General features: G+C 44.4%; 2 protein-coding genes across 3 annotated transcripts in view; one reads left to right on the top strand and one right to left on the bottom strand.

Annotated features, from left to right (window-relative positions):
- The window catches only part of LOC141171872 (uncharacterized), a 400,751-nt gene that overhangs the window by 284,055 nt on the left and 89,588 nt on the right, over window positions 1-27,108 (top strand). The gene's annotated exons all lie outside the window — the stretch shown is intronic.
- On the bottom strand, window positions 1,868-16,155 carry LOC141171876 (uncharacterized). 2 transcript variants are annotated; one of them, XM_073655511.1, is made up of 2 exons: window positions 15,826-16,155; window positions 1,868-5,116 (listed from the first exon to the last, which is right to left on the bottom strand). In XM_073655511.1, the coding sequence occupies exon 2, from the start codon at window positions 5,112-5,114 to the stop codon at window positions 2,466-2,468; it is 2,649 nt and encodes an 882-aa protein (XP_073511612.1). In that variant the 5' UTR covers window positions 5,115-5,116; window positions 15,826-16,155; the 3' UTR covers window positions 1,868-2,465. The 2 variants fall into 2 exon arrangements, with proteins under 2 accessions (XP_073511612.1, XP_073511610.1); XM_073655509.1 differs by having other exon boundaries at window positions 1,868-5,120.

Raw genomic sequence — 27,108 nt, forward strand, 5'->3', positions numbered from 1 at the left:
AATATCTCTGAATTTCTACAGTCATGGATTTTGACATCATATTTTGGCATGATTTTGTATAATTTTAGCAAATTTTTCCTCATTTTAATTTGAAGTTGGGCCTCAGTAGCTCCTTAATTTTCTGCTATTTTTAGTGGCCCTTGTACGTCAGCTCCTCCAACGTCACTCATATCTCCGCCCACATCACCTAATATGTCAGTTTCTCATATGTCAATCATGTCTCCTCCCATGTCAGTTTTTTGTATGTCCGTCTCTTCGTCAGACCCAAGGTCACCTTCAGTTACAGTGTCTTACTTCTTGCTCAATGAATGGGCAGAGGGAGAGTGTGTGGTGGATGCCGGGTGTGACGCAGGGGAATAACCCCGCCCACAAGAGGGACCCTCGGCTGCAGCCTGGACTTGTCGTGACGTCAGCGGACGTCAGCACCGGCTGCAGCCGGGGGTCACGTGATGGCTGTGAGCGGCCAGTGATAGCGCCGCTCACAGGCAGTATCTGCAACACAAGGTACTGTAATTACAGAGATACTTATGCCCACATGCTGAATACATTGGGCAACTTAAAAAAAAGTACTGGACAACCCCTTTAAGGAATGTTTCATAGGTTAGAGTAGGGCCCGGCCATACGAGTCTACCTTGTCGTGGTGGCGGCTTACAAAATCTTTTGGCCAAAACAAAAGCTACAGCTATGTGTGTGATCTGGTGTTCTATGGGAACTGTTAGGGTATGTGCACACAGTCAAGAGCCGCTGCGGGTTTGACATTGCGTGTTTATGCAGCATCAAACTGCAGCGGCCAGATGTTTCAGCATAGTGCATGGGCTCTGCTCCATACACCTCGTGCACACACGGCTCCGCTCCGTACGCCTCGTACACGCGCGGCTCCGCTCCGTACGCCTCGTACACGCGCGGCTCCGCTCCGTACGCCTCGTGCACGCGCGGCTCCGCTCCGTACGCCTCGTGCACGCGCGGCTCCGCTCCGTACGCCTCGTGCACGCGCGGCTCCGCTCCGTACACCTCGTGCACGCGCGGCTCCGCTCCGTACACCTCGTGCACGCGCGGCTCCGCTCCGTACACCTCGTGCACGCGCGGCTCCGCTCCGTACACCTCGTGCACGCGCGGCTCCGCTCCGTACACCTCGTGCACGCCCGGCTCCGCTCCGTACACCTCGTACACGCCCGGCTCTGCTCCGTACACCTCGTACACGCGCGGCTCCGCTCCGTACACCTCGTACACACGCGGCTCTGCTACATCCACACTGTAAACCCCTCCTGACCCCACACATAAACTTCAGCTCATCCAGCACCATGACAACCAGCACAGCAGAGTCCTGCATCCACTGAGGCCCCTGATCATGTGACCCCTGACTCCTCCCCTCCTGTGACCTCATCACAGCTCCTGTGCGCACACAACAGCCATATATGTGGTGGCAGCTCTGCAGGTGGAGGTATGTGGAGACCCCCATTACTGGGTGCAGGGGGCATTAACCCCTTCAGCACGGAGGCTCTTTTGGGGTCTTGTGTTGCCCCTTTATAAGAATCTTAAGGTTTCTGTTCTGTTTCCTGTAACAGATACATACGACCCAACTATGGAGACAGGAAGGGAGGAAACGTATTGTTCTCAGAGTACAGGACCCCCACAGTGTAATGCCCCCATTATTGTTAGAAAAATTTAACACTTCCTTATCTTGGATAAGGGCACAGTGAGGATAAAAAGGAAATCAGTCTTTGAATTGTGTGGATAAAACAAAAGCTTATTTAATGTTCATTCAAAAAGGTGATTACAAAAAAATAGAAAGAAAATAATAGTTCATAGCACACAACAAAAGAAGTATCAGGTTAATAGAAACAATTATAAGTTCTTACATATCCAGTTTTGGCAGTATGTGATGGTCCGTGGTGGAGACCTCAAGGTATGAGAATCTACCCACCATACTGATGCCTCTCCTTATATACCATCTTGCCTCATAGACATACATTGGAGATTATTTTTACAGTTACATAACCCAATATGGTGGTTTGCTGATATGGCAGTAACTTCTATACCTATAATAGAGTATGTATTTTCGACTGTGTACCATTACTTCATGTTGGCATATTTCAAACATATGGCTAAGGACTTTTCATCATTAGTTATCTCCAAATAACCCATGTTGACAACGAGTCCTATAGATTTGATGTACAGAACAGGTGCGCCTGCCAAGTTTCTCAGAATAACCTCTGTCACACTCTGAAACTACCCAAAGCTTTGGAGAGCTTATATGTAATATTTTTTTATATCATAAGAGATTAATATTTTACAGTCCCCCCTGATTATGATTTAAGAAATATCATAATCAATCCTAAACTCATTTTCTCACCATTCGTATCACATTCATTCTTTATTCTGAACACCTTGTATTGACACCTGTATTGAACATCATCTGAGTTCCCAAAAACTTCTAAATTAAAATTAAAAATTCACTCAAAAAGTTAATTATTTCTTTTTAGCATTTCTCTTAAAATATCATCCTCCTTTTTCATTTCTGTCTTTATCTTTTTATATATCTTCTTAATTTTATAGGTTATTAAAATCTGATAAAATATGCATAAAAATATCAAAATAAATAATATTATTATTGGATTTGTTAATATATTTCCTGCTACCATTTTCGCTGAAGACTGTGACCAACTAGTAACTGATTTCCCTAAATTTTTCCACCAAGATGAGCCTGACATACTTGTCCATTCATGTTCAATATCATTTAAACGACCTTGTTCATGTCTGAATACAATTTCAGCTTCTTTTAGTTGTTTTGTTAATAAATTTAACAAACCCTTGTCTTTCTTTATCTCATTTGTCCACATATCCCATGGGAAATTATTTATTTGAGACAAATTGAACTGTATCGGAAGGATTTTCAGATTTCTTGTCCCTATTGACGTAATGTTAATACTTCCTTCCTTCTTGGAGATAGTTTTTACACCTCCTTCTATACAATATAAGCCTATAGTCAGATTTTCAGCATGTACACAAGAGGAGAAGAATGCAGAAACAACTTCTTTTTCGGACATAACTTGGAAACAAATTTTGTTTGAACTTATTGGAGTCACCAAATCATGTAATGTTCGCACATTCTCAACTCTAGCGTGACATGAGGTATGATTGTGAAAACATGAATGGAAAATGACTTTATCCTGTCCAGGTAGACACATTACCTTAGAAACAAAATGTAAGCATGAAGAAATGTCTAATTGTTCAGTGTTTGTACCATCAAATGCAAAATCTGTGTACTGTAATTGATAATATAATAATTGTGTATTACTAACAGGAATGCCCAGAACAGTTATAGGAACCATGGTTTCTTCTCTTCCCGATATTGGGATTAGTGATGTTCCTACACAAATGTTCTGTTCACATCCTAACCACTTATTTACCCACAAATCTGTATGATTTAATGCAAAATTATATTCTGTAGGCAAATTTCTCATTATTCCTAAAGGTGTAATTCCACTTTGCAATGCCTGTGCAATCATTTTCAGATTGGTGGAATATTCAATCTGAATTTCTAGACATGCTCTGGCCACTTGGGATTCCTGTTCACTTTTTACTAGAGCTAAAGTAGCATCTTGTAGATGTGACACTGAAGATCCCAGCACAGCAGCCGTGTTCAAAACCATCTTTTCAAGGAGCTGATTCAAACTTTTCTGAATTTTTACTCCTTTACCTCCAACATACCCAATATTTTCCAAATCTGATTTAAGTGTATGAATGTCCATAGTATTAATTAAACTTCCCACTGTTCCTAATCCCCCCAAAATACCTTCTAATATCCCCCTCTTACTTCTAACCTGTGTTGAAGTTCTTTTCCCAAACCATTGTTCTATTCCCATCTCCATGTTAATGAGATGTGATTTACACTGGGGATATTTGGAAGATATTTTCCAGTTAGTCATATTGAAAGTCCATATCATGGTCATAAATACTCCATCTCTTAATAGAGGTTTAGATTGGAATTGATTGATTTGGAAAGGAGTAGATGGTTGAAACCTTGTCTGCGTACATACATTATCTACTGCTGACCAAACATTTACATTTACATCTTTGCACTGTTTGTAATTATTTTTAGTTAAAACGCAACACTGGTAAAGTCCAGAATCCTTAGGAGATGGATTCTCTAGAGAAAAAACAAAATTCTTATCCAGCCATCTCACATTCCCGTATTGACTTCTATGTAAAACATTTGTTGGACCATTTGAAAAACTTCCCAAAAATAATTTGTTTCTGGTCCATGTTAACAAAGACTCGGGAGGTAACTCTAACCTTGTGTTGCATTTTAATAGAAGAGGAGACATATTTTCTTGACTATGTACTGCTTGTGGTGCAACCCTTACTTCTGGAGTGATAGTATTTGTTACTGTAAAAACTACAGATACTTGTACTCGTACTGGTTCTCTGGTTATCTGGAAATTCCATGTTTTTACCCAATCTTCATCTCCTTCTGTAATAGAAAGTAATGAATGATCCAAAATTTTCCCAAAAAGTTGTGATTTTAACACAATCTCTCTTTCAGATGTTCTAACTGTCCCTTTTACGAGCATATCATTAGTAATATCACCCGACCATACAGCTTTCTCTTCACCTCTTATCTCTATATTCCAGTATAACACATCTGTAGGATTGCATTCCCATGTGCCTGTCTTATTATTATGTATATAATCTCCTTGTAACTGTGTAAATTTAGACTTTGGTCCTGTGGCAACATGTAATATTATGTTAGTGTCGTGTATGAAGTGTAGTTCAATACAGCATTCTACACCATAACCCATGCAAATGTTTCCAGTAATATCTACTGAATCATCCGGTATGTCTTCATCTATTAGATTTTGTATACTTGATCCTCTTGGTTTCCGTGAATGTAAAGTTCCTTTGATATGTCCATTCACTTCACTAGTATTCGTTCCATGATAAAAAATGTCTTCTGCGTAGATCACAATTGAAATAGTACAAAGTAGCAGAAATGTGGTTCCCATCAGGTAGTAGCTTTTCCTGGGAAACTTTTTCTTTTCTTGAAGGATTGGTGTAGAATCCCTTCCATCAAGGACATGGTATTCCGTATTCCAGCTCTTATTGGAATCCATTTCTTCCTAAAAGAAATGCAGTATCATTATTTTGCAATGTACAATTTGCATTGATCAACATGTACCCACACTTTTTGTTGTCTGCGGGTATTTTTAACCATGTTAGATGCTGGTTGCACTAGGATCATAACTCGTCCCATGGTATCGATTATTTCAAAGGGACCTTCCCAGTTACTTTCCCAAGGTCCACTCTTCCTGAAAGTTTTTATCATGACTAGAGCCCCTTTTTTGAATTTGGATTCATATGGTGGCTCCATCCTCTGCATTCTTGATGCAGCATGTGGAAGAATGCTTTTCAAGTTTTCCTGCAACAATTGCAACCATTTGGACCTTGCAACAGCATCTTTTTGAGGTGTGGACAAAAATGGTTCATGTGGGAAAATCAGTGGCATTTTTCTTCCTGTCATTAGTTCAAAGGGCGTAAACTGAGTTGTAGAAGAAATTGTTCCTCTAACACTCAACAGTACAAAAGGTACTGCATCAACCCAAGTATTACCTTTGTCCAATAACATTTTTGCAATTCTGGATTTTATTGTTCTATTCATCCTTTCCACAATACCAGCAGACTGTGGATGATAGGGGACATGAAACTGTTGTTGCACCCCTAGAATAGCACAAACTGCTCGCATGATCTTTCCTGTGAAGTGACTTCCTCGATCAGAGGTGATCATTCTTGGGATCCCCCAAGTACAAAAGACATGATTAACTAATGCTCTAGCTGTAGACAAAGCATCATCTTTCCTGACAGGTAAAATTTCAACCCATTTAGAAAAAACATCTACTACAACCAATGCATACCTGAGACCATTTTTACCTGATGGTAATGGACCAATGTAGTCAATTTGTAATGTAGACCATGGACCATCTGCAGGTGCGATTCGCAGTAGTGGCGGTTTCTGTCCTTTTGGTCTTGGATTAATTTGGGCACAAATGAGACATGATTGAACAATACTTTGTACAGTCTCTTCCATCTTTTCCCAGTAAAATTTCTCTCTGAGAATGCCTAACAATTTCTGTTGGCCCAAATGACCCAAGCTTTCATGATTGTATCTTGTAAACTCATCCTGTAGATGTTTTGGTACAACAGGACGCAAGTCCCCGTGTAAGTCATGACACAAAACCCCGTTTTCACAAACAAAGGGAGGTTTTGGATCAACCCGGGAAGCAACAAGAGTTGTATCTTTTTCTTGCTCTTCCGCAAAAGAAGGGATATGCGTGTCTGTTCTTTGAACTGCTGAAACCTTGAGAGGTTCAGGTTCAAACACTTCTTCTCCTGTCAGGGCTGCCTCTTTGGCTAACATATCTGCGGTTGCATTTCCGACAGATAATTCATCATCAGACTTTTTATGGGCAGGAACTTTGACAATAGCAAAACCATTAGGGGTTTTTGAAGCTATTTCAAAAATTGTTTTCAGTGTGTCGCTATGTACAAGAGTCTTGTTAGAAGAATCTACATAGCCTCTTTTTTCCCAAACTGGCAGATAATCTGTCAGTGATCTCACAACATAGGAGCTATCACTGTAGATCACAATGGGACACTGATCGTCAGCCTCATTCAGCTGTAGCACCATTTTTACTGCTTCTAGCTCTGCCCTCTGAGCTGAAAAATGACTCGGTAACTTATGCTTTACCACCTGTCCTCTTGTGGGATAAAAAATGGCATATCCTGTATAATAGTGCCCATCTGAATAGAATCGGGAACCATCTACAAAAACTGCTTCATCTGTTACCTCTGCCTTCCGTCTGAAAAGTGATGGACTTGGATCCTGAAAAGACTGGAGACAATCATGAGTTTGCCCTTCATATTGCATCAACTGAGGAAGAACATATTTGGCCTTATAATCTACCTCAATTTGATTGGGAGATAATGACAGTAACCAATGGGCAAATCTCTGATGTGACACACCTGGGATATTTTTCTCAAAGAGAAGTTTTAGTGTAGAATGAGGAGTTTGCAGAATGATTTTGTTAAAACCAACAATGTGTTCAGTTGCTTTGACTGCAAAGTAGACGCCTACCAAATGTCTCGCACAAATTTCGAAACCTCTTTCAACAGGTGAGAGAAGCTTAGAAAAATAGCCCAAAATTCTCCACTCTTCTGCCTGCAATTGTAACAGAACAGCCGACACCGCTGTCTCTGATGTGTGAACTTGTAGAGCAAATGGAGCTGAAGGATCTACTGTGGACAAAGCAGGTGCATTCTGTAAATTCATTTTCATTTGTTCAAATGAGGTTTGTTGTTCATCACCCCAGGGACCAAAATAATCAGTATTTTCACCTTTCAAAAGATCGTACAAAGGCCTTGCCTTTTCAGCAAAATTCTCAATGAAATCCCTAGAATAGTTTACAAGACCTAAAAAATGTCGCAAAGCCTTGTGTGTGTTTGGGATTGGAAGTGATGCGATTGCCTCTATTCTCTCCTGCAATGGCTGTCTTTTTCCTGGACTCAGTAAAACTCCCAAAAATCTCACCTCGGTCTGCATCAATTTGACTTTTTTAGTGTTCAATTTCAACCCTGCGTCATACAACAGTTCAAACAATTCTGCCAAAAGAGAAACATGTGACTCCTTATCCTCAGTAGACAACAGAATATCATCCACATATTGTAGTATGCAATCAGGCCTAGAAAATCTAGATAATACCTTTGCCAACGCCTGATGAAAAACACTAGGTGACAAATGTGCTCCTTGCGGTAACCTGCAAAACAAATATTGCTCATCCAAGAAAGTAAATGCAAACTTGTACTGACAACTCTTTTCAAGAGGTATACTGAAAAAACCATTACTAATGTCTAGCACAGAGAAATATTTTGCCTTTGCATTTAGCCTTGCCATCATATCATGAGTATCAGCAACAATGGGAGCTACGTTAGGAGTATGTTTATTAAACATCCGCAAATCCAATATCATTCGATATGTACCATCAGATTTCAATACACACCATAAAGGATTGTTACTTACAGAGTTAGCCTTACGTATGACACCTTGAGCTAGCAATTCCTGTATGATCTTAGACATAGAATCAATTGAATCTGGAGGCAATTTATACTGACGCTGCGGAGGAGGGTCTCGTCCGTCTACATTCACAATCACATCCTTCATTGTACCCACCTCATTTCTGAACTGAGCCCAAAGAGAAGGAAAGCATTGTACAATTTCGGTCAGTACCTCATCACCACCAGTTTCAGGCCACAAATGATCTGATGACACAACATCATTCAAGCAAATACTTCCAACATGGCTATATTCACTAGGGTCAATGACAACAGGTTTGCGTCCATTAGAATCTTTCCAGATCACTTGATTCCCTAGATCAATTACCCATCCGAATCTCTGCATAAAATCTGTGCCAAGTATATTCTCAGAATCACGACAGTGCCAAATGTCAATTCCTGTTTTGAAAGAACCTGGTATTTCCAACATAACATTAGAAACAAGCTTTGCTTTTGTTTTTCCTTTTCCGCTGAATCCTATGATATTACAACTTGGAGATTCTGGGTTTACCATCAAATTAAGGTTGGTAACACTTAATTGTGCCCCGGTATCAATCAGAAACACAGCACTCTGTTCTGCCAGAATCACCTTGACAAATGGTCGGCCACAATCATCTAAGGTTACTCTCGTCACAAATTCCAATGGATGGGGTGTGGGAGCGTTCTTTGCTAGTCAGAGAGATGGAGATGGGAGCAAACCAGTGTCTCTTTTACAAGCACTGTCCCTGCAATTTGACTCCTTCACTGTCATCTCTCTGATCTGTCTGATTAATGGAGCATATGGTGACTGTGTCTGTGTGGTGTCAGTGCGAGGAGATGTGAGAGAATTGAATGGAGGGGCAGAAGGTCTGTTGGAAGATTTTGGAATAAGTCCGTTTTCTCTTCCAAGTTTACCTGTCCCCGATGTACCTGCCTCTGATTCTGCTCTCAAGAATTTTCTGCACTGCCACTTCAAGTGTCCAGGTATACCACAAAAATAACAATGAACATTGTTCCTTTGTGTGATATTTTTACCTCTATGCTCAGTGTAATCTCTATTCCTAGATGTTAAAGTGGATTTAAGTCTTGGTTGAGTTCTATCTAATGTCAGTTGTCTATCTTTTTCCTCATGAACTACAGCTATTTTTGCCTTGACCTGATTCCGCTTCATGGATCTCCTAATTTTGTCAATAAAAGCCGTTGCCTCCTGCAATGATGCCAGAACACTAGCCAATTGCACTGATACAGGATCTAGGTACTTGAATTTTGATACATATAATTTGATCATGGATGCCAATTCCTCATTAGACCCAACAGGCATCACCATTCTATAGGCCTGTTCAAACTTGACCAAAAAAGCAAATGGGTCTTCATGGATACTCGCACTCAATTGATTCAAAATGTCAACTGAGGGCGTGTCTCCTGTGGTAAATACCAGCAATTGTCTAAGTCTGTCTTCTTTTGTACTATGTGTTAATTCATTACCTGTCACACTGTCACAGAATACTGGAGGTAGGGGGCCTAAGCTGACCCTAAGCTGGGGCCCTGACTAATCCCTCATCCTGGAGGTACTGTTAAAGGTACAGAGGTCCAGGCCGCCAGCGTAACCCCTACCTCCTGAAGATCCCTGCACCTCAGTAATCTAGTCCTGAGAAGGACCCCGATCACAACAATAGGGAACCAGAAATAATATGCCCACACACAGTATTTAGACGAACGAGACAGTACAAGGGAAAAACCAAAACCACCTTGCATACAACTTCTAAACAACTACAACAGAGGGAACACCAACGGGAAAGGAGATAAATGATAAAGCGAGGAAAGGGAAAACACACTTCCAAATACACTTATCTCAGCAACTCCAAACACCACGATCCGCTCTGTAAGTCTGAATGAAAAGCTTTCACCGACACCTCCCAAAAAGACCTGCAGGAATATAAAGGAGTCTCACTAAAGAAGCATTGATTGCAGCTGGGCGAGGCTGGACCTCAGCTAGCCCAGAGAGAGAGAGAATTAACTCCTACACTGCCGAGAAAACACAAAGCACCAACAAGTCAGCTGCGAGAAGTCAGGCTGTGTACTCGTGACGATCTTCGTGGCAACACACCCGTGACAGTACCCCCCCTTCTACGAGGGGCCTCTGGACCCTCAGGGCCAGGTTTATCCGGGTGAGTCGTGTGGAAGGCCCGAACTAATCGGTCTGCGTTAATATCCGACGCAGGAACCCACATCCTCTCCTCAGGACCATACCCCTTCCAATGAACCAAGTACTGAAGGGACCGGCGATTAAAGCGTGAATCAATGACCCTCGATACCTGGAACTCCAAGTTACCATTGACAACCACAGGAGGGGGAGGTAAAGGTGACGGTACCACCGGCGCCACATACCTCTTAAGCAATGATCTGTGAAACACGTTGTGAATTTTAAACGTAGGGGGGAGGTCAAGACGGAATGCCACCGGATTAATAACAGAACTGATTCTGTACGGCCCGATGAACCTGGGACCCAGTTTCCAGGAGGGAACCTTAAGTTTAATATTCCTGGTAGACAACCATACCTGATCGTTCACACTTAGGTCCGGACCAGACACTCTCCTCCTATCAGCCATACGTTTGTATCGGTTCCCCATAGTATTCAGATTCTTCAGCACCCCTCTCCATACTGAAGCGAGAGATGAGGAAAATCGTTCCTCCTCCGGAACCCCCGAAGAGCCCCCCCTACTGAAAGTACAAAACTGGGGGTGAAAACCATATGCCCCAAAAAACGGGGACTTACCAGTGGACTCGCTCCGCCTATTATTGAGAGCAAACTCTGCCAGAGGTAGGAAAGAAGCCCAGTCCTCCTGGTTCTCTGACACAAAACACCGAAGATATGTCTCCAAGCTCTGGTTCATACGTTCCGTCTGACCATTGGTCTGAGGATGAAAAGCCGACGAGAATGACAAATGCATCCCCCGCCGTGCACAAAACGCCTTCCAGAACTTGGACACAAACTGAGACCCCCGATCAGACACCACCTCGGAGGGTACCCCGTGAAGCCTCACAATCTCCCCAATGAACACCTGCGCAAGAGTTTTAGCATTAGGGAGAGCCGGAAGAGCGATAAAATGTGCCATCTTGCTGAACCTGTCCACTACAACGAGTATGACCGTTTTACCCGAAGACGGAGGGAGGTCAGTAATAAAGTCCATAGACAGATGAGTCCAAGGACGCTCCGGGATCTTCAAAGGTAAGAGGGCCCCAGACGGACGGGTATGTGAGGTCTTAGAGCGCGCACAAACCCCACAGGACGCGACAAAAGTTACCACCTCTTTATGTAAGTTAGGCCACCAAAACCGACGCGAGAGGAGATCCACAGTTGCTTTACTCCCCGGGTGTCCTGCAAAAACTGAGTTATGGTGTGCCTCGATCACCTTTTGTCGCAACTGATCTGGAACGAACAGTCTCCCCGGAGGTCCAACAGGGGCGTCTCCCTGAGCCTCCAATATCTCCTCCTCCAGCTCAGAGCATACTGCCGAAACCACCACCCCCTCCTGAAGAATAGGAATCGGGTCGTCCGTATTCCCGGCCCCAGGGAAACTACGAGATAAGGCATCCGCCTTTACATTTTTAGACCCAGGACGATATGTAACGACGAAATTAAACCTGGTAAAAAACAATGACCACCTAGCTTGTCTGGGATTCAGACGTTTAGCGGACTCCAGATATAGCAGGTTCTTGTGATCGGTGATGACGGTGACCGGATGAACTGCCCCCTCCAAAAAATGGCGCCACTCCTCAAAAGCTAACTTAATGGCCAAGAGTTCCCTATTGCCGACATCGTAATTCCTCTCAGCGGACGACAATTTTTTAGAGAAAAAGGCGCACGGATGCCACTTACCAGGGGACGAACCCTGTGACAATACTGCTCCCACCCCTACCTCGGAAGCGTCTACCTCTACAAAGAATGGCTGAGACGCATCAGGTTGAATGAGTATGGGTGCCGAGGCAAAACATTTTTTCAAGGAGGAGAATGCTTGACAAGCCTTGTCAGACCACCTAGAAAAATCCGTCCCCTTTTTAGTCATGTCTGTGAGAGGCTTAACCATGGACGAGAAATTACGAATGAACTTCCGGTAATAGTTAGCAAACCCCAGGAAACGTTGTAGTGCCTTAAGATTCTCCGGCCGATCCCACTCAAGAACTGCCCGCACTTTCCCAGGGTCCATACGAAAACCGGACGCTGAAACCAGGAAGCCTAAAAACTGGAGTTCCTGTACGGCGAACACACACTTTTCCCACTTGACATACAGTTTATTATCCCGCAAGATCTGTAACACCTGTCTAACGTGCTCCTGATGAGACACCAGATCCGGCGAGTAAATTAAGATATCATCCAGATATATGACAACAAACTGTCCCACCAGGTGGCGAAAAATATCATTAACAAAGTGTTGAAACACCGCCGGGGCATTAGTCAGACCGAATGGCATGACAAGGTTCTCATAATGCCCCTCCGGAGTGTTAAAAGCCGTCTTCCACTCATCCCCCTCCTTCATCCTAATCAGATTGTACGCCCCCCTGAGATCCAACTTAGAGAACCATTTGGCGCCCACGATCTGATTAAAGAGATCGGGAATAAGTGGGAGCGGATACGGATCTCGGACCGTAATCCGATTAAGTTCACGGAAATCCAGGCAAGGGCGTAGGCCTCCATCTTTCTTCTTAACAAAGAAGAACCCCGCGGCCACCGGAGAAGATGAAGGTCTAATATGCCCCTTAGCCAGACTTTCAGAAATATAATCCTTCATGGCCTGCCTCTCAGGACCAGAAAGGTTATACAACCTAGCTTTAGGTAACTTGGCCTCAGGGAGCAGTTTTACAGAACAGTCATACACGCGATGAGGAGGTAGTTCCTGACACCCATTCTCCGAGAATACATCCTCAAAGTCCGCCAGAAATGGAGGTAAGACCCAAGGAGTAACCGCACCGATGACCGTGTTCATGCAGTTTTTATTACAGAATTTACTCCATTGGCTTATCTCTCTGGTTTGCCAATTAATAACCGGGTTATGCTTAGCTAACCAAGGAAGGCCCAACACTATAGGAGTGGGAAGACCCTCCAACACGTAGCAAGACAACAGTTCTTTATGTATTGCCCCCACTTGAAGTTTTACGCCATGCACAGCTTGCAAAAAACTTCCCTGACCGAGAGGTCTGGCATCGATCGAGAATATGGGGATGGGTTTAGCCAACTCACTCAATCGCATACCTTGAACCCGGGCAAACCGAGCATCAACCAGATTAGCCCCGGCCCCACTATCCAGAAGAACAGATATCCTCTCAGTTCTCGTACCCACCACCACCTCCGCCGGTACGAGAAACTGAGACGAACCTAGGGACGAAATACCTACTCCCAGATTGCCGTCCACCACACAACCTGGGATCAACAGTTTTTTCGACGACTCTTTACTCTGCAAGGGACGGGATGGACACCCCCCAATAAAATGTCCCTTTTTCCCGCAGAGAAAACACCTTCCTGTCTTATGGCGCACCACCGGTCCCCTTCCCCGAAATGATGTCCCTCCTAATTGCATAGGCTCCTCCGGACTGACCAGGGGAACCACCATATGAGGGGACCTTGTAGGAGGTGGAGACATTACAGGGGGTAGAGTTATCCCGCACCTCTCCCGAAGCCGTCTGTCAACGCGAATAGCAAGGGCCATAGCGGCTTCCAGTGACGCGGGAGAGTCATACTGTGCCAACACATCCTGTAATTTGTCGGATAAACCATGACAAAACTGGCTCCTAAGAGCCGGGTCATTCCACTGGGTGTCTGTGGCCCACCTACGGAACTCCGAACAGAATTCCTCCGCCGGACGATCTCCCTGCTGAATCCTACGTAACTTAGACTCAGCAAGGGAGATCCGATCTGGGTCATCATATACGAGTCCCAGAGCAGCGAAAAACCTATCCACTGACTGGAGAACCGGGGAGCTTGGGGGAAGAGAGAACGCCCAAGATTGTGGGTCCCCTTGTAGGAGCGAGATGTCAATTCCCACCCTTTGTTCTTCACTGCCCGATGACCGAGGCCGCAGCCGAAAGTACAATTTGCATGCCTCCCGGAAAACAAAAAACTTGTCCCGCCCCCCAGTGAACCTGTCAGGGAGAGCTACTTTAGGTTCTGGTCCGGCTTGCTCCAGAGGATGCAAAACCTTGGACCTAACGTCCGCCAGCCCCATGGACAAACTCTGCAACTGCCGAGCTAGACCGGCTACTGGATCCATGGTAGCTGGAGAAAAACTAAGATGGTCGGTGAAAATGTCACACTGTCACAGAATACTGGAGGTAGGGGGCCTAAGCTGACCCTAAGCTGGGGCCCTGACTAATCCCTCATCCTGGAGGTACTGTTAAAGGTACAGAGGTCCAGGCCGCCAGCGTAACCCCTACCTCCTGAAGATCCCTGCACCTCAGTAATCTAGTCCTGAGAAGGACCCCGATCACAACAATAGGGAACCAGAAATAATATGCCCACACACAGTATTTAGACGAACGAGACAGTACAAGGGAAAAACCAAAACCACCTTGCATACAACTTCTAAACAACTACAACAGAGGGAACACCAACGGGAAAGGAGATAAATGATAAAGCGAGGAAAGGGAAAACACACTTCCAAATACACTTATCTCAGCAACTCCAAACACCACGATCCGCTCTGTAAGTCTGAATGAAAAGCTTTCACCGACACCTCCCAAAAAGACCTGCAGGAATATAAAGGAGTCTCACTAAAGAAGCATTGATTGCAGCTGGGCGAGGCTGGACCTCAGCTAGCCCAGAGAGAGAGAGAATTAACTCCTACACTGCCGAGAAAACACAAAGCACCAACAAGTCAGCTGCGAGAAGTCAGGCTGTGTACTCGTGACGATCTTCGTGGCAACACACCCGTGACATTACCATCATTAAGTTTGGGCGTGACTTGTAACCTTTTGGCCATATGAGAAGGCAACCAGACTTTGAATGCCTTGTTTTTTTGTTCATCATTAAGATTGAACTTATCTGTATTAGATTCAAAAATGTCTGCATTATCAAAAGCATCCACCTTCTCATTGTACTTAGGGATGTCTTTTACAATTTTCATCAATTGATCGTGTATTTTAAGATTGATTCGTGCTGCTCTGTCATGTAACTTTTTCCTTTGTAGTTCAACTCCCTGTAAATCTTCCCCTGAAATTTCAAAATCTTGTGTCTCTGGTATAAATGATGTGGAGGCACTATCTTCACTTTTACTATTTGATCTTGTATTTACAGAAACCTTTTTTATGTCTTGGTGTAATTTGGACAATAACTCTGTCCTGGTATCAATTTGATCCTCCAATTGTTCAATATGTTCTGCCAAAATCAAACAATTTGGACAATCAAAGTAATCCCCGTCAGTGTCTTGTGTGTCAGTATGACTGATGTCTTGTGTGTCTACCTGTTTGTCAGAATGACTGATGTCTTGTGTGATAATGCATGCTTTGTGTGCTTGTGTGTCAGTTTTTTCAAAAACCAAATTATTGTACACACGGACCATATGCATTACATTTTGAAGCTTTCTCTGTAACTTTTTTACAGAAAAAAACCTTTTATCAATGCTAAGATTCTCTGCTTCACATTGGGTATATAAACTAGACCACAATTGTGCGTCTGTATGGCTATGAACAAACTTAAACTGTATGTTACTTTTCTTAGAATATTCATGAATAAAATCCATTTCTCACCTATGGAATGGCTTTTCCTCTCCTGGATTGATCCAACCGTCAATGGATGGTGACTTTTCCGTGCTCCGCTGACCCCCACGTGGTTGTATGCTTTGGAGACAAACTTCACTCCTCACTGTCCAGTAGATTCCGTCCGATCCTTGTGAATGTGGAATTCCTGAGACTTGTACAAGTATATTTTTAGCTTTCTCCTCCCCCCGGTTTGTACTAGAGGAAGAATTCCACTCAAAAAAATCAGAGCTGGCTATGGCTCGCCATTAATGTTAGAAAAATTTAACACTTCCTTATCTTGGATAAGGGCACAGTGAGGATAAAAAGGAAATCAGTCTTTGAATTGTGTGGATAAAACAAAAGCTTATTTAATGTTCATTCAAAAAGGTGATTACAAAAAAATAGAAAGAAAATAATAGTTCATAGCACACAACAAAAGAAGTATCAGGTTAATAGAGACAATTATAAGTTCTTACATATCCAGTTTTGGCAGTATGTGATGGTCCGTGGTGGAGACCTCAAGGTATGAGAATCTACCCACCATACTGATGCCTCTCCTTATATACCATCTTGCCTCATAGACATACATTGGAGATTATTTTTACAGTTACATAACCCAATATGGTGGTTTGCTGATATGGCAGTAACTTCTATACCTATAATAGAGTATGTATTTTCGACTGTGTACCATTACTTCATGTTGGCATATTTCAAACATATGGCTAAGGACTTTTCATCATTAGTTATCTCCAAATAACCCATGTTGACAACGAGTCCTATAGATTTGATGTACAGAACAGGTGCGCCTGCCAAGTTTCTCAGAATAACCTCTGTCACACTCTGAAACTACCCAAAGCTTTGGAGAGCTTATATGTAATATTTTTTTATATCATAAGAGATTAATATTTTACAATTATGCCCCTTATGCAGGATGTATGATGCCCCCCACAGTGTAATGCCCCCATTATGCCCCTTATGCAGGATGTATGATGCCCCCCACAGTGTAATGCCCCCATTATGCTCCTTATGCAGGATGTATGATGCCCCCACAGTGTAATGCCCCCATTATGCACCTTATGCAGGATGTATGATGCCCCCATTATGCACCGTATGCAGGATGTATGATGCCCCACACAGTGTAATGCCCCCATTATGCCCCTTATGCAGGATGTATGATGCCCCCCACAGTGTAATGCCCCCATTATGCCCCTTATGCAGGATGTATGATGCCCCCCACAGTGTAATGCCCCCATTATGCTCCTTATGCAGGATGTATGATGCCCCCACAGTGTAATGCCCCCATTATGCACCTTATGCAGGATGTATGATGCCCCCACACAGTGTAATGCCCCCATTATGCACCGTATGCAGGATGTATGATGCCCCCACACAGTGTAATGCCCCCATTATGCCCCTTATGCAGGATGTATGATGCCCCCCACACAGTGTAATGCCCCCATTATGCCCCTTATGCAGTATGTATGATGCCCCCACACAGTGTAATCCCCCCATTATGCCCCTTATGTAGTATGTATGATGCCCCCACACAGTGTAATGCCCCCATTATGCTCCTAATGCCGTATGTTTGATGCCCCTTATGCAGGATGTATGATGCCACCACACAGTGTAATGCCCCCATTAAGCCCCCTATGCAGGATGTATGATGCCCCACAGAGTGTAATGCCCCTTATGCAGTATGTATGATGCCCCCACACAGTGTAATGCCCCCATTATGCTCCTTATGCAGGATGTATGATGCCCCACACAGTGTAATTCCCGTTATGCAGTATGTATTATTCTGCCACCGACTTACGTGGGTGAGATATGTCTTAGGGATGTGAACGTGGATCTCTGTATAAGCAATGGCAGATAGCGTTACTCACAAACCTGTGCTTCTATTTTTATGAACTCCTTGTGTTAGTCCAGAAGGGTGATGCAATTATGAATTTCAGCAGGTTTTATTCACAGTACCTTGATGAGATGAGGTGAGAGGTCAGGGAAGGTAAATGGATGAAGATGCCATAGAAGTTAGTATTGATATTAGAAGCGCCAGCGCCAGGTAGAGGTAAAGAGAGAATCCTTATCCAGACCTGTAGCATGTGTTGTCTAAGATGGCACTGAGAGAAGAAAGAAGTGGAGGAAGGACGATAGGAGGAGTTGCAGACAGAAAGGTCTTATGGGTAAAATAGTGGTGATACATAAGCAACGTATTATAACAACGGCCAGTAGATGGCAGCAAAGTACAACAAATACAATATATGGTAAAACCATGAAACATTAGGAAAATGTTCCTGTAATGGCTGAAAGTCTCTGCAAACAATTAGCTAACAGCACACTCCCCGTCTGAAATCCCTGAATTTTACTATTTTAACAGTTTTGAGGAGGAGGTGCTTTCCTGAAGTACCCTGAGGGATACCTCAATCTGAAAGATAAAAACATTGCATGCAATGCAACAATAACATATAAACGAGGTAGACAAATGTCTATAACAGTTCCTGAAGTAATCCAAAGGATAACCCATCTTCGGATTGGAGAAGCCACACTAGGCCAAACTGTTTCCAACCCAATTGTAATCCAATGGTTTAAGTTCCTGGTTGCAATGAAATGAGTGTCTTAAGTGGTCCGAAAGTTCCTTGAAAGTTCCATCTGGTTGAATGGATAGTTGTTAATTCTCAACCGACATAAGTAAGATAACCTCTGATCTAGGTCTAATGAAAGATTTGGGGTCATCTTGCTTCATGACTGTCACTTCCACTTTGCGTACCTTGCCATCTTTGCTTTGACTGGTTTTTGATATAAGTCGCATAGGCCATGCGTTTCTTTCCACCTTCTGGTCTTTCACGAGGACAAGATCTCCTATTTGTAAGCTTGGTTTTACTTGTTGCCATTTTCTTCTTGTTTGTAGGAGAGTAAGGTACTCCATCTTCCATCTACTCCAGAAACAGTTAGCCAGATGTTGTACGTGTTTCCAACGTCTCTGATATTTGTTGCCAGACACAGAGTCTCCAGGTGGGCTAGGAACGGTTCCAAGTTTATTGCAATGGCACGAACAATCCTTGTCCATCTGGAGAAGCGATCAAATCGCCGACAGTCCAGGCCAACCTTCTCCTTGGAAGTGGTGATGAGGGTGCTGACATCAGGATGAATCTCTGGGTCAACGTCTGGATCCTGAAGGCTGAAGCTGTCTTCAACGGCAGTCTCTTCACACTGACTGAGAAGGAACTCCGGTCCGGTTAACCAAGAAGAATTTGCAAAAGCACCAACAGACCCTGGCCTAGTAGCAAGGTCAGCAGGGTTAAGATGGGATGGATCATACTGCCATTGTTCAGGTTTGGAGGATTTCCTGATCTTTTCAATGCGGTTACTGATATAGACATAGAAGCGTTTTGTCTGGTTGTATATGTAGCCCAGAACAACCTTGCTGTCTGTGTAGAATCTTGTGTCATCCACGTGAATAGCTAGTTCACTCTGTATGACGTCTGCAATCTCAATGGCTAGTACAACCCCACAGAGCTCAAATCTGGGTATGGTGTGCTCGGGTTTAGGAGCCAATTTAGCCTTTCCAAATAGAAATCCAACATGGGCTTCATTGATTAGAGTGTATAACCTTCAAATAGGTAACAGCTGCAATAGCTTCAGTAGAGGCATCAGAGAATATATGAATCTCTTTCCTTTGACTCGTAGCAAGGGATGCTGGAGTGTTACAACGTGGTATGTGGATTTTATCCAAGGCACAAAGAGATTCCCTCCATGTCTTCCACTTTAGTTGTTTGTCAGCAGAGAGTGGTACATCCCAGTCCTTAATAGACGCTGAGAGTTGTCTTAACAGAAGCTTGCCTTGTATAGTCAGGGGTGCAACAAATCCTAGTGGATTGTATAGACTGTTCACCACTGACAGAACCCCACGCTTAGTAAATGGTTTTTCTTCACCAATAACCTGAAAGCTGAAGGAGTCCTTTAACAAGTTCCATCTCAAGTCCAGGCTTCTCTGTACTGGTGGATTATCTGAGTCTAGATTCAAGTCTCTGAATTCTGCAGCATGATCATTAGGGTGAAAGGCCTTCATGACAACAGCACTATTGGAGGCAATTTTATGCAATCTTAAATGAACTTTAGAAAGCATACCTTGTGTCTGTTTGAGCAGATCCATGGCTTCTTCTGCTGTGGGCAGGGATTTGAGACCACTGTCCACGAAGAAATGCATTTCAATGAACTGTGGGCCGCCTTCCCAAACTCTGATTCGCCATCTGAGGCAGTCCTACGTAGGCCATATGTAGCAACTGCAAGAGAAGCACTGTTTCCCAACACGTGCATCTTCATGTGGTTTTCAACCATTTCCTTGTTGGAGTCATTGTCTCAGTGCCATAAAAAATGGAGACAATTTCTGTGATCTTGTCACACGATGAAACAATGGAACATTTGTTCGATGTCAGCAGTAATGGCGACTGGCTCTTTTCTGAATCTCATGAGCACTCCCACCAGGTTATTTGTCAAGTTGGGGACAGTGAGGAGAACATCGTTCAGAGATACACCATCATGTTTGGCACTTGAATCAAACACCACTCTGATTTGTTTAGGTTTTCTTGGATGATATACTCCAAAGGAAGGAAGATGCCAGCATTCTTCATTGGCTTGCAAGAGTGCAGCTGGCTCTGCGTGATCATTGCAAAATATCTTGTCCATAAAGGCTACGAAATGGTCCTTCATTTGTTTCTCAATGTTCTCTGCAGTGGGATGAACCTGGATAAGGCCTGTTCTCGGTTGTTAAGAAGCTTGGCCATTGTAACTTTGAAGGGTAAGGGAGCAACCCACCGGTCAGATTCGTTCTTGAAGAATCCACTGTCCATTATTTTAATAATTGTCTTCTATGGATACGGCGACCCTTTTGTCAACTTGTGTTGTGGGAAACACTGTTTTCCCTAAGTCATCACCATAGGGAGTAGGAATTATGTCAGGCTCTTTAATGAAGGTGGAGAACCTTTCTTTCACTTTGTAGTGATGAGAGCATGGTTTAAAGTGAGTTGTGCAACCATTTTGGAGTACATACGTTTTAAAGGAGTTGACTTCGGATGCCTTGTGACTCTTATCCAGACATACATTGCCGACGATTACCCAGCCTAGATCAAGTCTTTGGGCGTATGGAGCATCATCTGGGCCATTGCATTGTTGGCGCACCTTGTGGACCTTCGGAATGTCCCTCCCTTGTAGGATTAGAATATCAGCATTCATGTCCACAGGAGGAATTTCGTTAGGTGCCTCAAGTGGAGGTGATGAAGCGTGGCTTCCGGAGTGGGAATTTCTTCCCTTTTATCGGGTATCTGGTCACATTCAATTAAAGTTGGCAAGGGTATGTGCACGTTTCCCTTGATTGAAGAGATAATGTACCCAGAGGCACTCCTACCTACTATGTTACTATGTTACCAGAAGTCTCAATACGACCAAACAAGTGTTGAGGGTGTATGGAACCAGGTGTCCCTTTTATATTGAAGATCTCAAACAGTTTGGGCTTTGCTAGAGACCTGTTACTTTGCTCATCTATTATGGCATATATTTTGGAGACCTTGTCAGGTTGTCCTTCTGGATATAATTTTACCAGACATACTTTGGCACAGCATTTAGGACCAGTCCCTTCTCCACATACTGTACTTCAATACATGAGGAGGAAACAGCAGTTGCAGCTGGAACTTGTGGCTCTCCGCCATGCTTTTGAGCAGGGTTGAATGCTGCAGAAGGTTGTGAATTGTGTGGAGCTGGTGTGGGATGCATGGATGTAACGTGTTTGTCACTACTGCATTCAGTGCACTTAATGACGGCCTTACAGTGTTTAGCAAGGTAGTCTGAGGAGGTGCCACACTTATAACATATCCCAAGCTCCTTGAGAGTATCTCTGTGTTACTGCAAAGTCTTTGCCCTGAGTCCACGACATTCCTTAAGTGGGTGAGGTCGTTTGCGGATAGGGCACATACGGTTACTGTCCATAACTTTAGGAGCAACAGTATTTGTTTTAGTGAAGGAGGATGCTGTAAGTGGAACGTCAGTCTCTCACAAATACTGTGCCTCTTAACGCTCTACGTTTGGTGGTAATGCTATCTTACCTTGTCGATGATGACGATGAATCTGGTGGAGTAGGTTCAGTGAAGTTGAAGCTGGGATCATTCTTCTTCCGAGCTTGATCACTGACGAACCTGGAAAAATATGAAAAGGGAGGAAAAGACACATTATGTAGTCTTTTATACCGTGAGCCGTGGTCTGCCCATTTACCCTGCATGCTGTGTGGCAACTTTATCACTACTGGATTCACGCCATGAGCAGTATCAAGGTAACTCAGTCCTGAAAGACGTGGGTCTAATTTTGCCAATTCTATTTCCTTTAGCAGGTCACTCTCAGGTCTTGAAATTTTTGATTGTCCTTGTTAGTTATCTTTGGGAAAGTTTGCATTCTCTTAAATAAGGTTGACTCTATGGCTTCTGAGCTGCCGTAGGTTTGCTCCAGTCTCTCCCAAGCTGCAATAAGACCTGCATCTGAATAGTCCACATGAACTGCCCTTATTGTCTTGATACGCTCCATTGATTCAGGGCCTAACCAGTTAACAGCAAATCCAGTTGTTCCTTGCCGGTGAGGTTGAGGTCTTGCATTACTGCTTGAAAGGTCGATTTCCAGGCTCTATCATTTTCAGCACGATCATCAAACTTTGAGAGACTGAGAGACTGATGTTTATTAACTCCCTGCGAATCATGAAAAAATATTTGGGCTTCTAGCTGTGTGTGAGACTTGTTGTATTAGTCCATCTATACTGACCTCCATCAGGTTTCAAACTGAATATATTTTTTTCTGCATCTACCTCTGAAAAAATATTGGGCTTCTAGCTGTGTGTGGGACTTGTTGTATTAGTCCATCTATACTGACCTCCATCAGGTTGCAAACTGAATATATTTTTTTCTGCATCTACCTCTGAAAAAATATTGGGCTTCTAGCTGTGTGTGGGACTTGTTGTATTAGTCCATCTATACTGACCTCCATCAGGTTGCAAACTGAATATATTTTTTTCTGCATCTACCTCTGAAAAAATATTGGGCTTCTAGCTGTGTGTGGGTCTTGTTCTATTAATCCATCTATACAGACCTCCATCAGGTTGCAAACTTAATATATTTTTTTCTGCATCTACCTCTGAAAAAATATTGGGCTTCTAGCTGTGTGTGGGTCTTGTTCTATTAATCCATCTATACAGACCTCCATCAGGTTGCAAACTGAATATAATTTTTTTCTGCATCTAACCCAGCCAATAGTTTTGGCCTAATACCACAGTTTGGCCACTCAGCTCTGCTCGGTTACCATCCATTGTTTTTTTGTGCAAACAACACCAGAGTTGTGAATTAGTTAACCACCAAAATGAGTGGAAAAAGGCCTGCTGCTGGTGGAAAGGGGAATAGGCGTGTTGGGAAGGGGAAAAAAGGTTGTGTCCGTGGGGTAGGTGTTAAAGCAACAGTAACATCTGCAGAAGAAAGACCATCTTCCAGCCAAACTAAAATGTCTACTTCTTTTAGCGGACAATGTGATAAGATCCCTTTCTTACGGCCACGCCAATCGCTACAAATTCCAGATGAGGCACAAAAACAGCAGGTGCTTCAACGGATATCAAGTGCTCCTTTAAGTGGGCTCTCCTCCACATCAACTTCAACATCACAAATACTCCAGTCCTCAAAGGTGTCACCCCAATCGCACTTGCTTCCTCACAGCTCCCAAATCTCCAGCTGCCCGTCTGAGTATGAGGTAGAACAGATGGTTGAGTCTGCAGAGCTGTTTACTCATACTATAGCCTGGGAATCAGAGGTCGACTCCAGCGCTTCTGTGAATCCAGACGAGGAAATGATCTGCACTGATGCCCAGAATCTTTATGAGTCGGATCCAGGACCAGACGCAGAAGGTTCTGACCATAATGTAGACCCTCATTCCCAAACTGTAACTCCTGTTGGTGGAGACAATGAGGAAGACGATGATAAGACTCAAATACCTGATTGGAGCGACAACTTTAGTTTTTTGTCAGGGCAGGAACAGGTTGGCTCTGAGGACGACGGGTGTGATAACGCACAGGGTGATGATGATGAGGTTGGAGATCAAACTTACTGTCAACCCACAGTCAGCCAAGAGATGAGGTCAGCAGAGGAGGTGGAGGAAGATGCTAGTGACGACGAGGTCAGGTTGCGCCTTCCTGGACAGAGACGTAGTACTGGAAGCACGTCAACAACTGCATCCTCAAACACAACTCTGCCTCTCACCACAAGTCGTGGTGGCTCTTCAGGTTGCATGGGTGCTAAGCCTTGCATAGCCTGGGCATTTTTTCAGATCGATAAAGATGACCCAACTCGTGTTATCTGTAACATTTGTCAGCAAAAGCTAAGTAGAGGCCAAAAAATACATAGTTTGAGTACTTCATGCATGAACCGGCACATGGACATGAAGCATAAGTTGCAGTGGGAAGCTCAGTGTGCTACAATGCGGCCTAGCCGGCCGGGCCAACCACCGTCTGCCATATCTTGTGCATCCGCGGCCTCTTCATCCTCTGTGACTGGGGGGACAGCAGTCACACCTGTTTTGGGGCGCAGACCTGCCACCTCTCTACCCGCAACAGCCAGCGTGATTGGCAGGTCATCATTTTCTTTGGAGGTGGGAACACCAGCTGGTGTTGAGCGCTGTCCGACATCGATAGCACCACCTTTGGATCAAGGCAACCTAACATGTCCGCCTGCATCTTCCTCACAGACCGGCAGTTTGCCGGGGACACCCTTATCAACCCCGTCTAAGCACAATAGCCAGCCCTCGGTCCCTCAGATGTGGACAAGTAAAAGACCATTTCCTCCTAGCCATGAGAAAGCTAAGAGGTTGAATTTCACCATCTGCAAGCTCTTGGCTACAGAAATGCTGCCTTTCCGCCTGGTGGACACAGAGGATTTTCGAGACCTTATGTCCGTCGCAGTGCCCCAGTACCAGATGCCCAGTCGGCACTACTTCTCAAAGAAAGGTGTGCCTGCGCTCCACCAGCATGTCGCACACAACATCACCGCTTCTTTGAGAAACTCTGTGTGTGACAGGGTGCATTTCACCACAGACACTTGGACGAGTAGGCATGGACAGGGGCGTTACATGTCGCTGACTGGGCACTGGGTAACTATGGTGACAGCAGGACAAGGGGCTGCTGTCCAAGTCTTGCCGTCCCCACGAGTTGTGCGTCAATCCTCTTTATGTCAAAGTTCCTCCACTGCTTCTGCCTCCTCAACCTCCTCTCGGTCTTCCACCTGCACCCAAAGCCTGTCTGGTCATGCCACAAGCTTTCTAACTGCGCAGAAGGGATCCTGCACACCTCCTTACTATGCTGGCAGTAGGGCTCAACGTCATCAGGCGGTTTTTACATTGAAATGTCTGGGAAATGTGAGTCACACAGCTGAGGAGTTGTGGTCAGCTCTGGAGAACCAATTTCATGAATGGTTGTCTCCACTGGACCTGAAACCAGGGAAGGCCGTGTGCGACAATGCTGCCAACCTGGGTGCGGCCCTTCGCCGGGGCAATGTCACACACGTGCCTTGTATGGCTCACGTGTTGAACCTGGTTGTCCAGCAATTTTTAGCCCACTATCCCAGACTAGATGGCCTTCTGCAGAGGGCACGGTCGCTGTGTGCTCACTTCCGCCGTTCGCATCCCGCAGCTCAGCGACTTACATCTCTACAGAAGTCGTTGGGCCTGCCACTTCACCGGCTAAAATGCGATGTGCCTACCCGGTGGAATTCAACTCTGCACATGTTGCAGCGACTGTGGCAGCACCGACAAGCCCTGGTGCAATACGTTCTGACGTATAGCCTGGGCCAACGAGATTCAGAGGTGGGGCAAATCACGCTGGAGGAGTGGTCTCAGATCAGGGACCTATGCACCCTTCTGCACAGTTTTGAAATGGCGACGAAGATGTTTAGTGCTGACGATGCCATTATCAGCATGACTATTCCGGTGATTTACATGCTGGAGCACATGTTAAACAGAATTCGGAGTCAGGTGGTGGCACAAGAGGAGGTGGAGGAAGTAGAGGAGGAGGAGTTGTATGCGGAAGGGCTAACATCTGCAAGGTCCAGACGGTCGGCAGCACCAAGGCGGCAGGCATGTGAGGGTGGGGGAGATGGTTTTACCAGGGCGCATGGTAGCAGCCAAACTAGTGAGGAAGGTGCAGGAGCCCAGGAAGAAGTGGAGGACGAACTGATGGAAGACTCATCAGATGAGGGAGACCTTGATCACATTTCTGTTGTGCGAGGTTGGAGGGAGAGGACAGAGGAAGGAAGCATGATTGTTACCTCGCCACCAACACAACAGGGACTTGGTGCTCCTGGATGCGCAACACACATGAGTGCCTTCTTGCTGCACTACCTGCAACATGACCCTCGAATTGTGAGAATTAGAAATAATCCTGACTACTGGGTTGCCACACTGTTAGATCCCCGGTACAAAAGTAAATTTGCAGAAATTATTCCTGCCATAGAAAGGGATGCACGCATGCAGGAGTATCAGCAGAGACTGTTGCTGAATCTTACATGTGCTTTTCCACAAAATACCAGTGGTGCACGTAGTGAATCTCACAGTTCCAACTTGCCAACCGTGGGACCGTCAAGTGTTCAGCACTCAAACCGTGACAGAACCACAGTATCTGCTGGTAACATCAATTTTGCGGAATCATTTCACCACTTTTTTAGCCCATCCTTTGCAAGGCCACAGGAGACAAGAAGTCTGACACATAGTCAACGCCTAGAGACGATGGTACAGGAGTATCTCCAAGTAAACATTGAAGCCACGACTGTGTCACTGGAACCTTGCTCTTTTTGGGCTTCCAATCTGGATAAATGGCCGGAGCTAGCCACTTACGCCTTGGAGATCTTGTCATGCCCCGCAGCCAGCGTTCTGTCTGAACGTGTGTTCAGCGCTGCTGGTGGTGTGCTGACAGATAAGCGCACGCGGCTCTCCACTGATAATGTAGACAGACTCACGTTCATAAAGATGAACAAATCATGGATCCGAAACGACTTTTCTACCCCTGTGTCATCCTGGGGAGAGTAAAAGCTTGATGATTGGTTAAAATCACCCTACCAACCGTTTTAAGCTTTCAAATTACTAATCATGTTTATCTGTATCTTGACTGGAAAATAATTTGGGCTTTGTAGCAGTGTGCAGCACTGATCCTATTAGGCCATCTATACTAAAGCTTCACCAGATTTAAAATTAAAAATAATTTTTAGCTGCATCTAGCCCGGAAAATAA

Source organism: Phyllobates terribilis, unplaced genomic scaffold (genome assembly GCF_046119375.1).
Source record: "Phyllobates terribilis strain yellow unplaced genomic scaffold, ASM4611937v1 Scaffold_12__6_contigs__length_324123572, whole genome shotgun sequence".
Lineage (NCBI taxonomy): Eukaryota > Metazoa > Chordata > Amphibia > Anura > Dendrobatidae > Phyllobates > Phyllobates terribilis.

Coding starts and splice junctions, on each gene's coding strand:
- LOC141171876 (XM_073655511.1), bottom strand. CDS start 5,114: ATGGATTCCAATAAGAGCTGGAATACGGAATACCATGTCCTTGATGGA.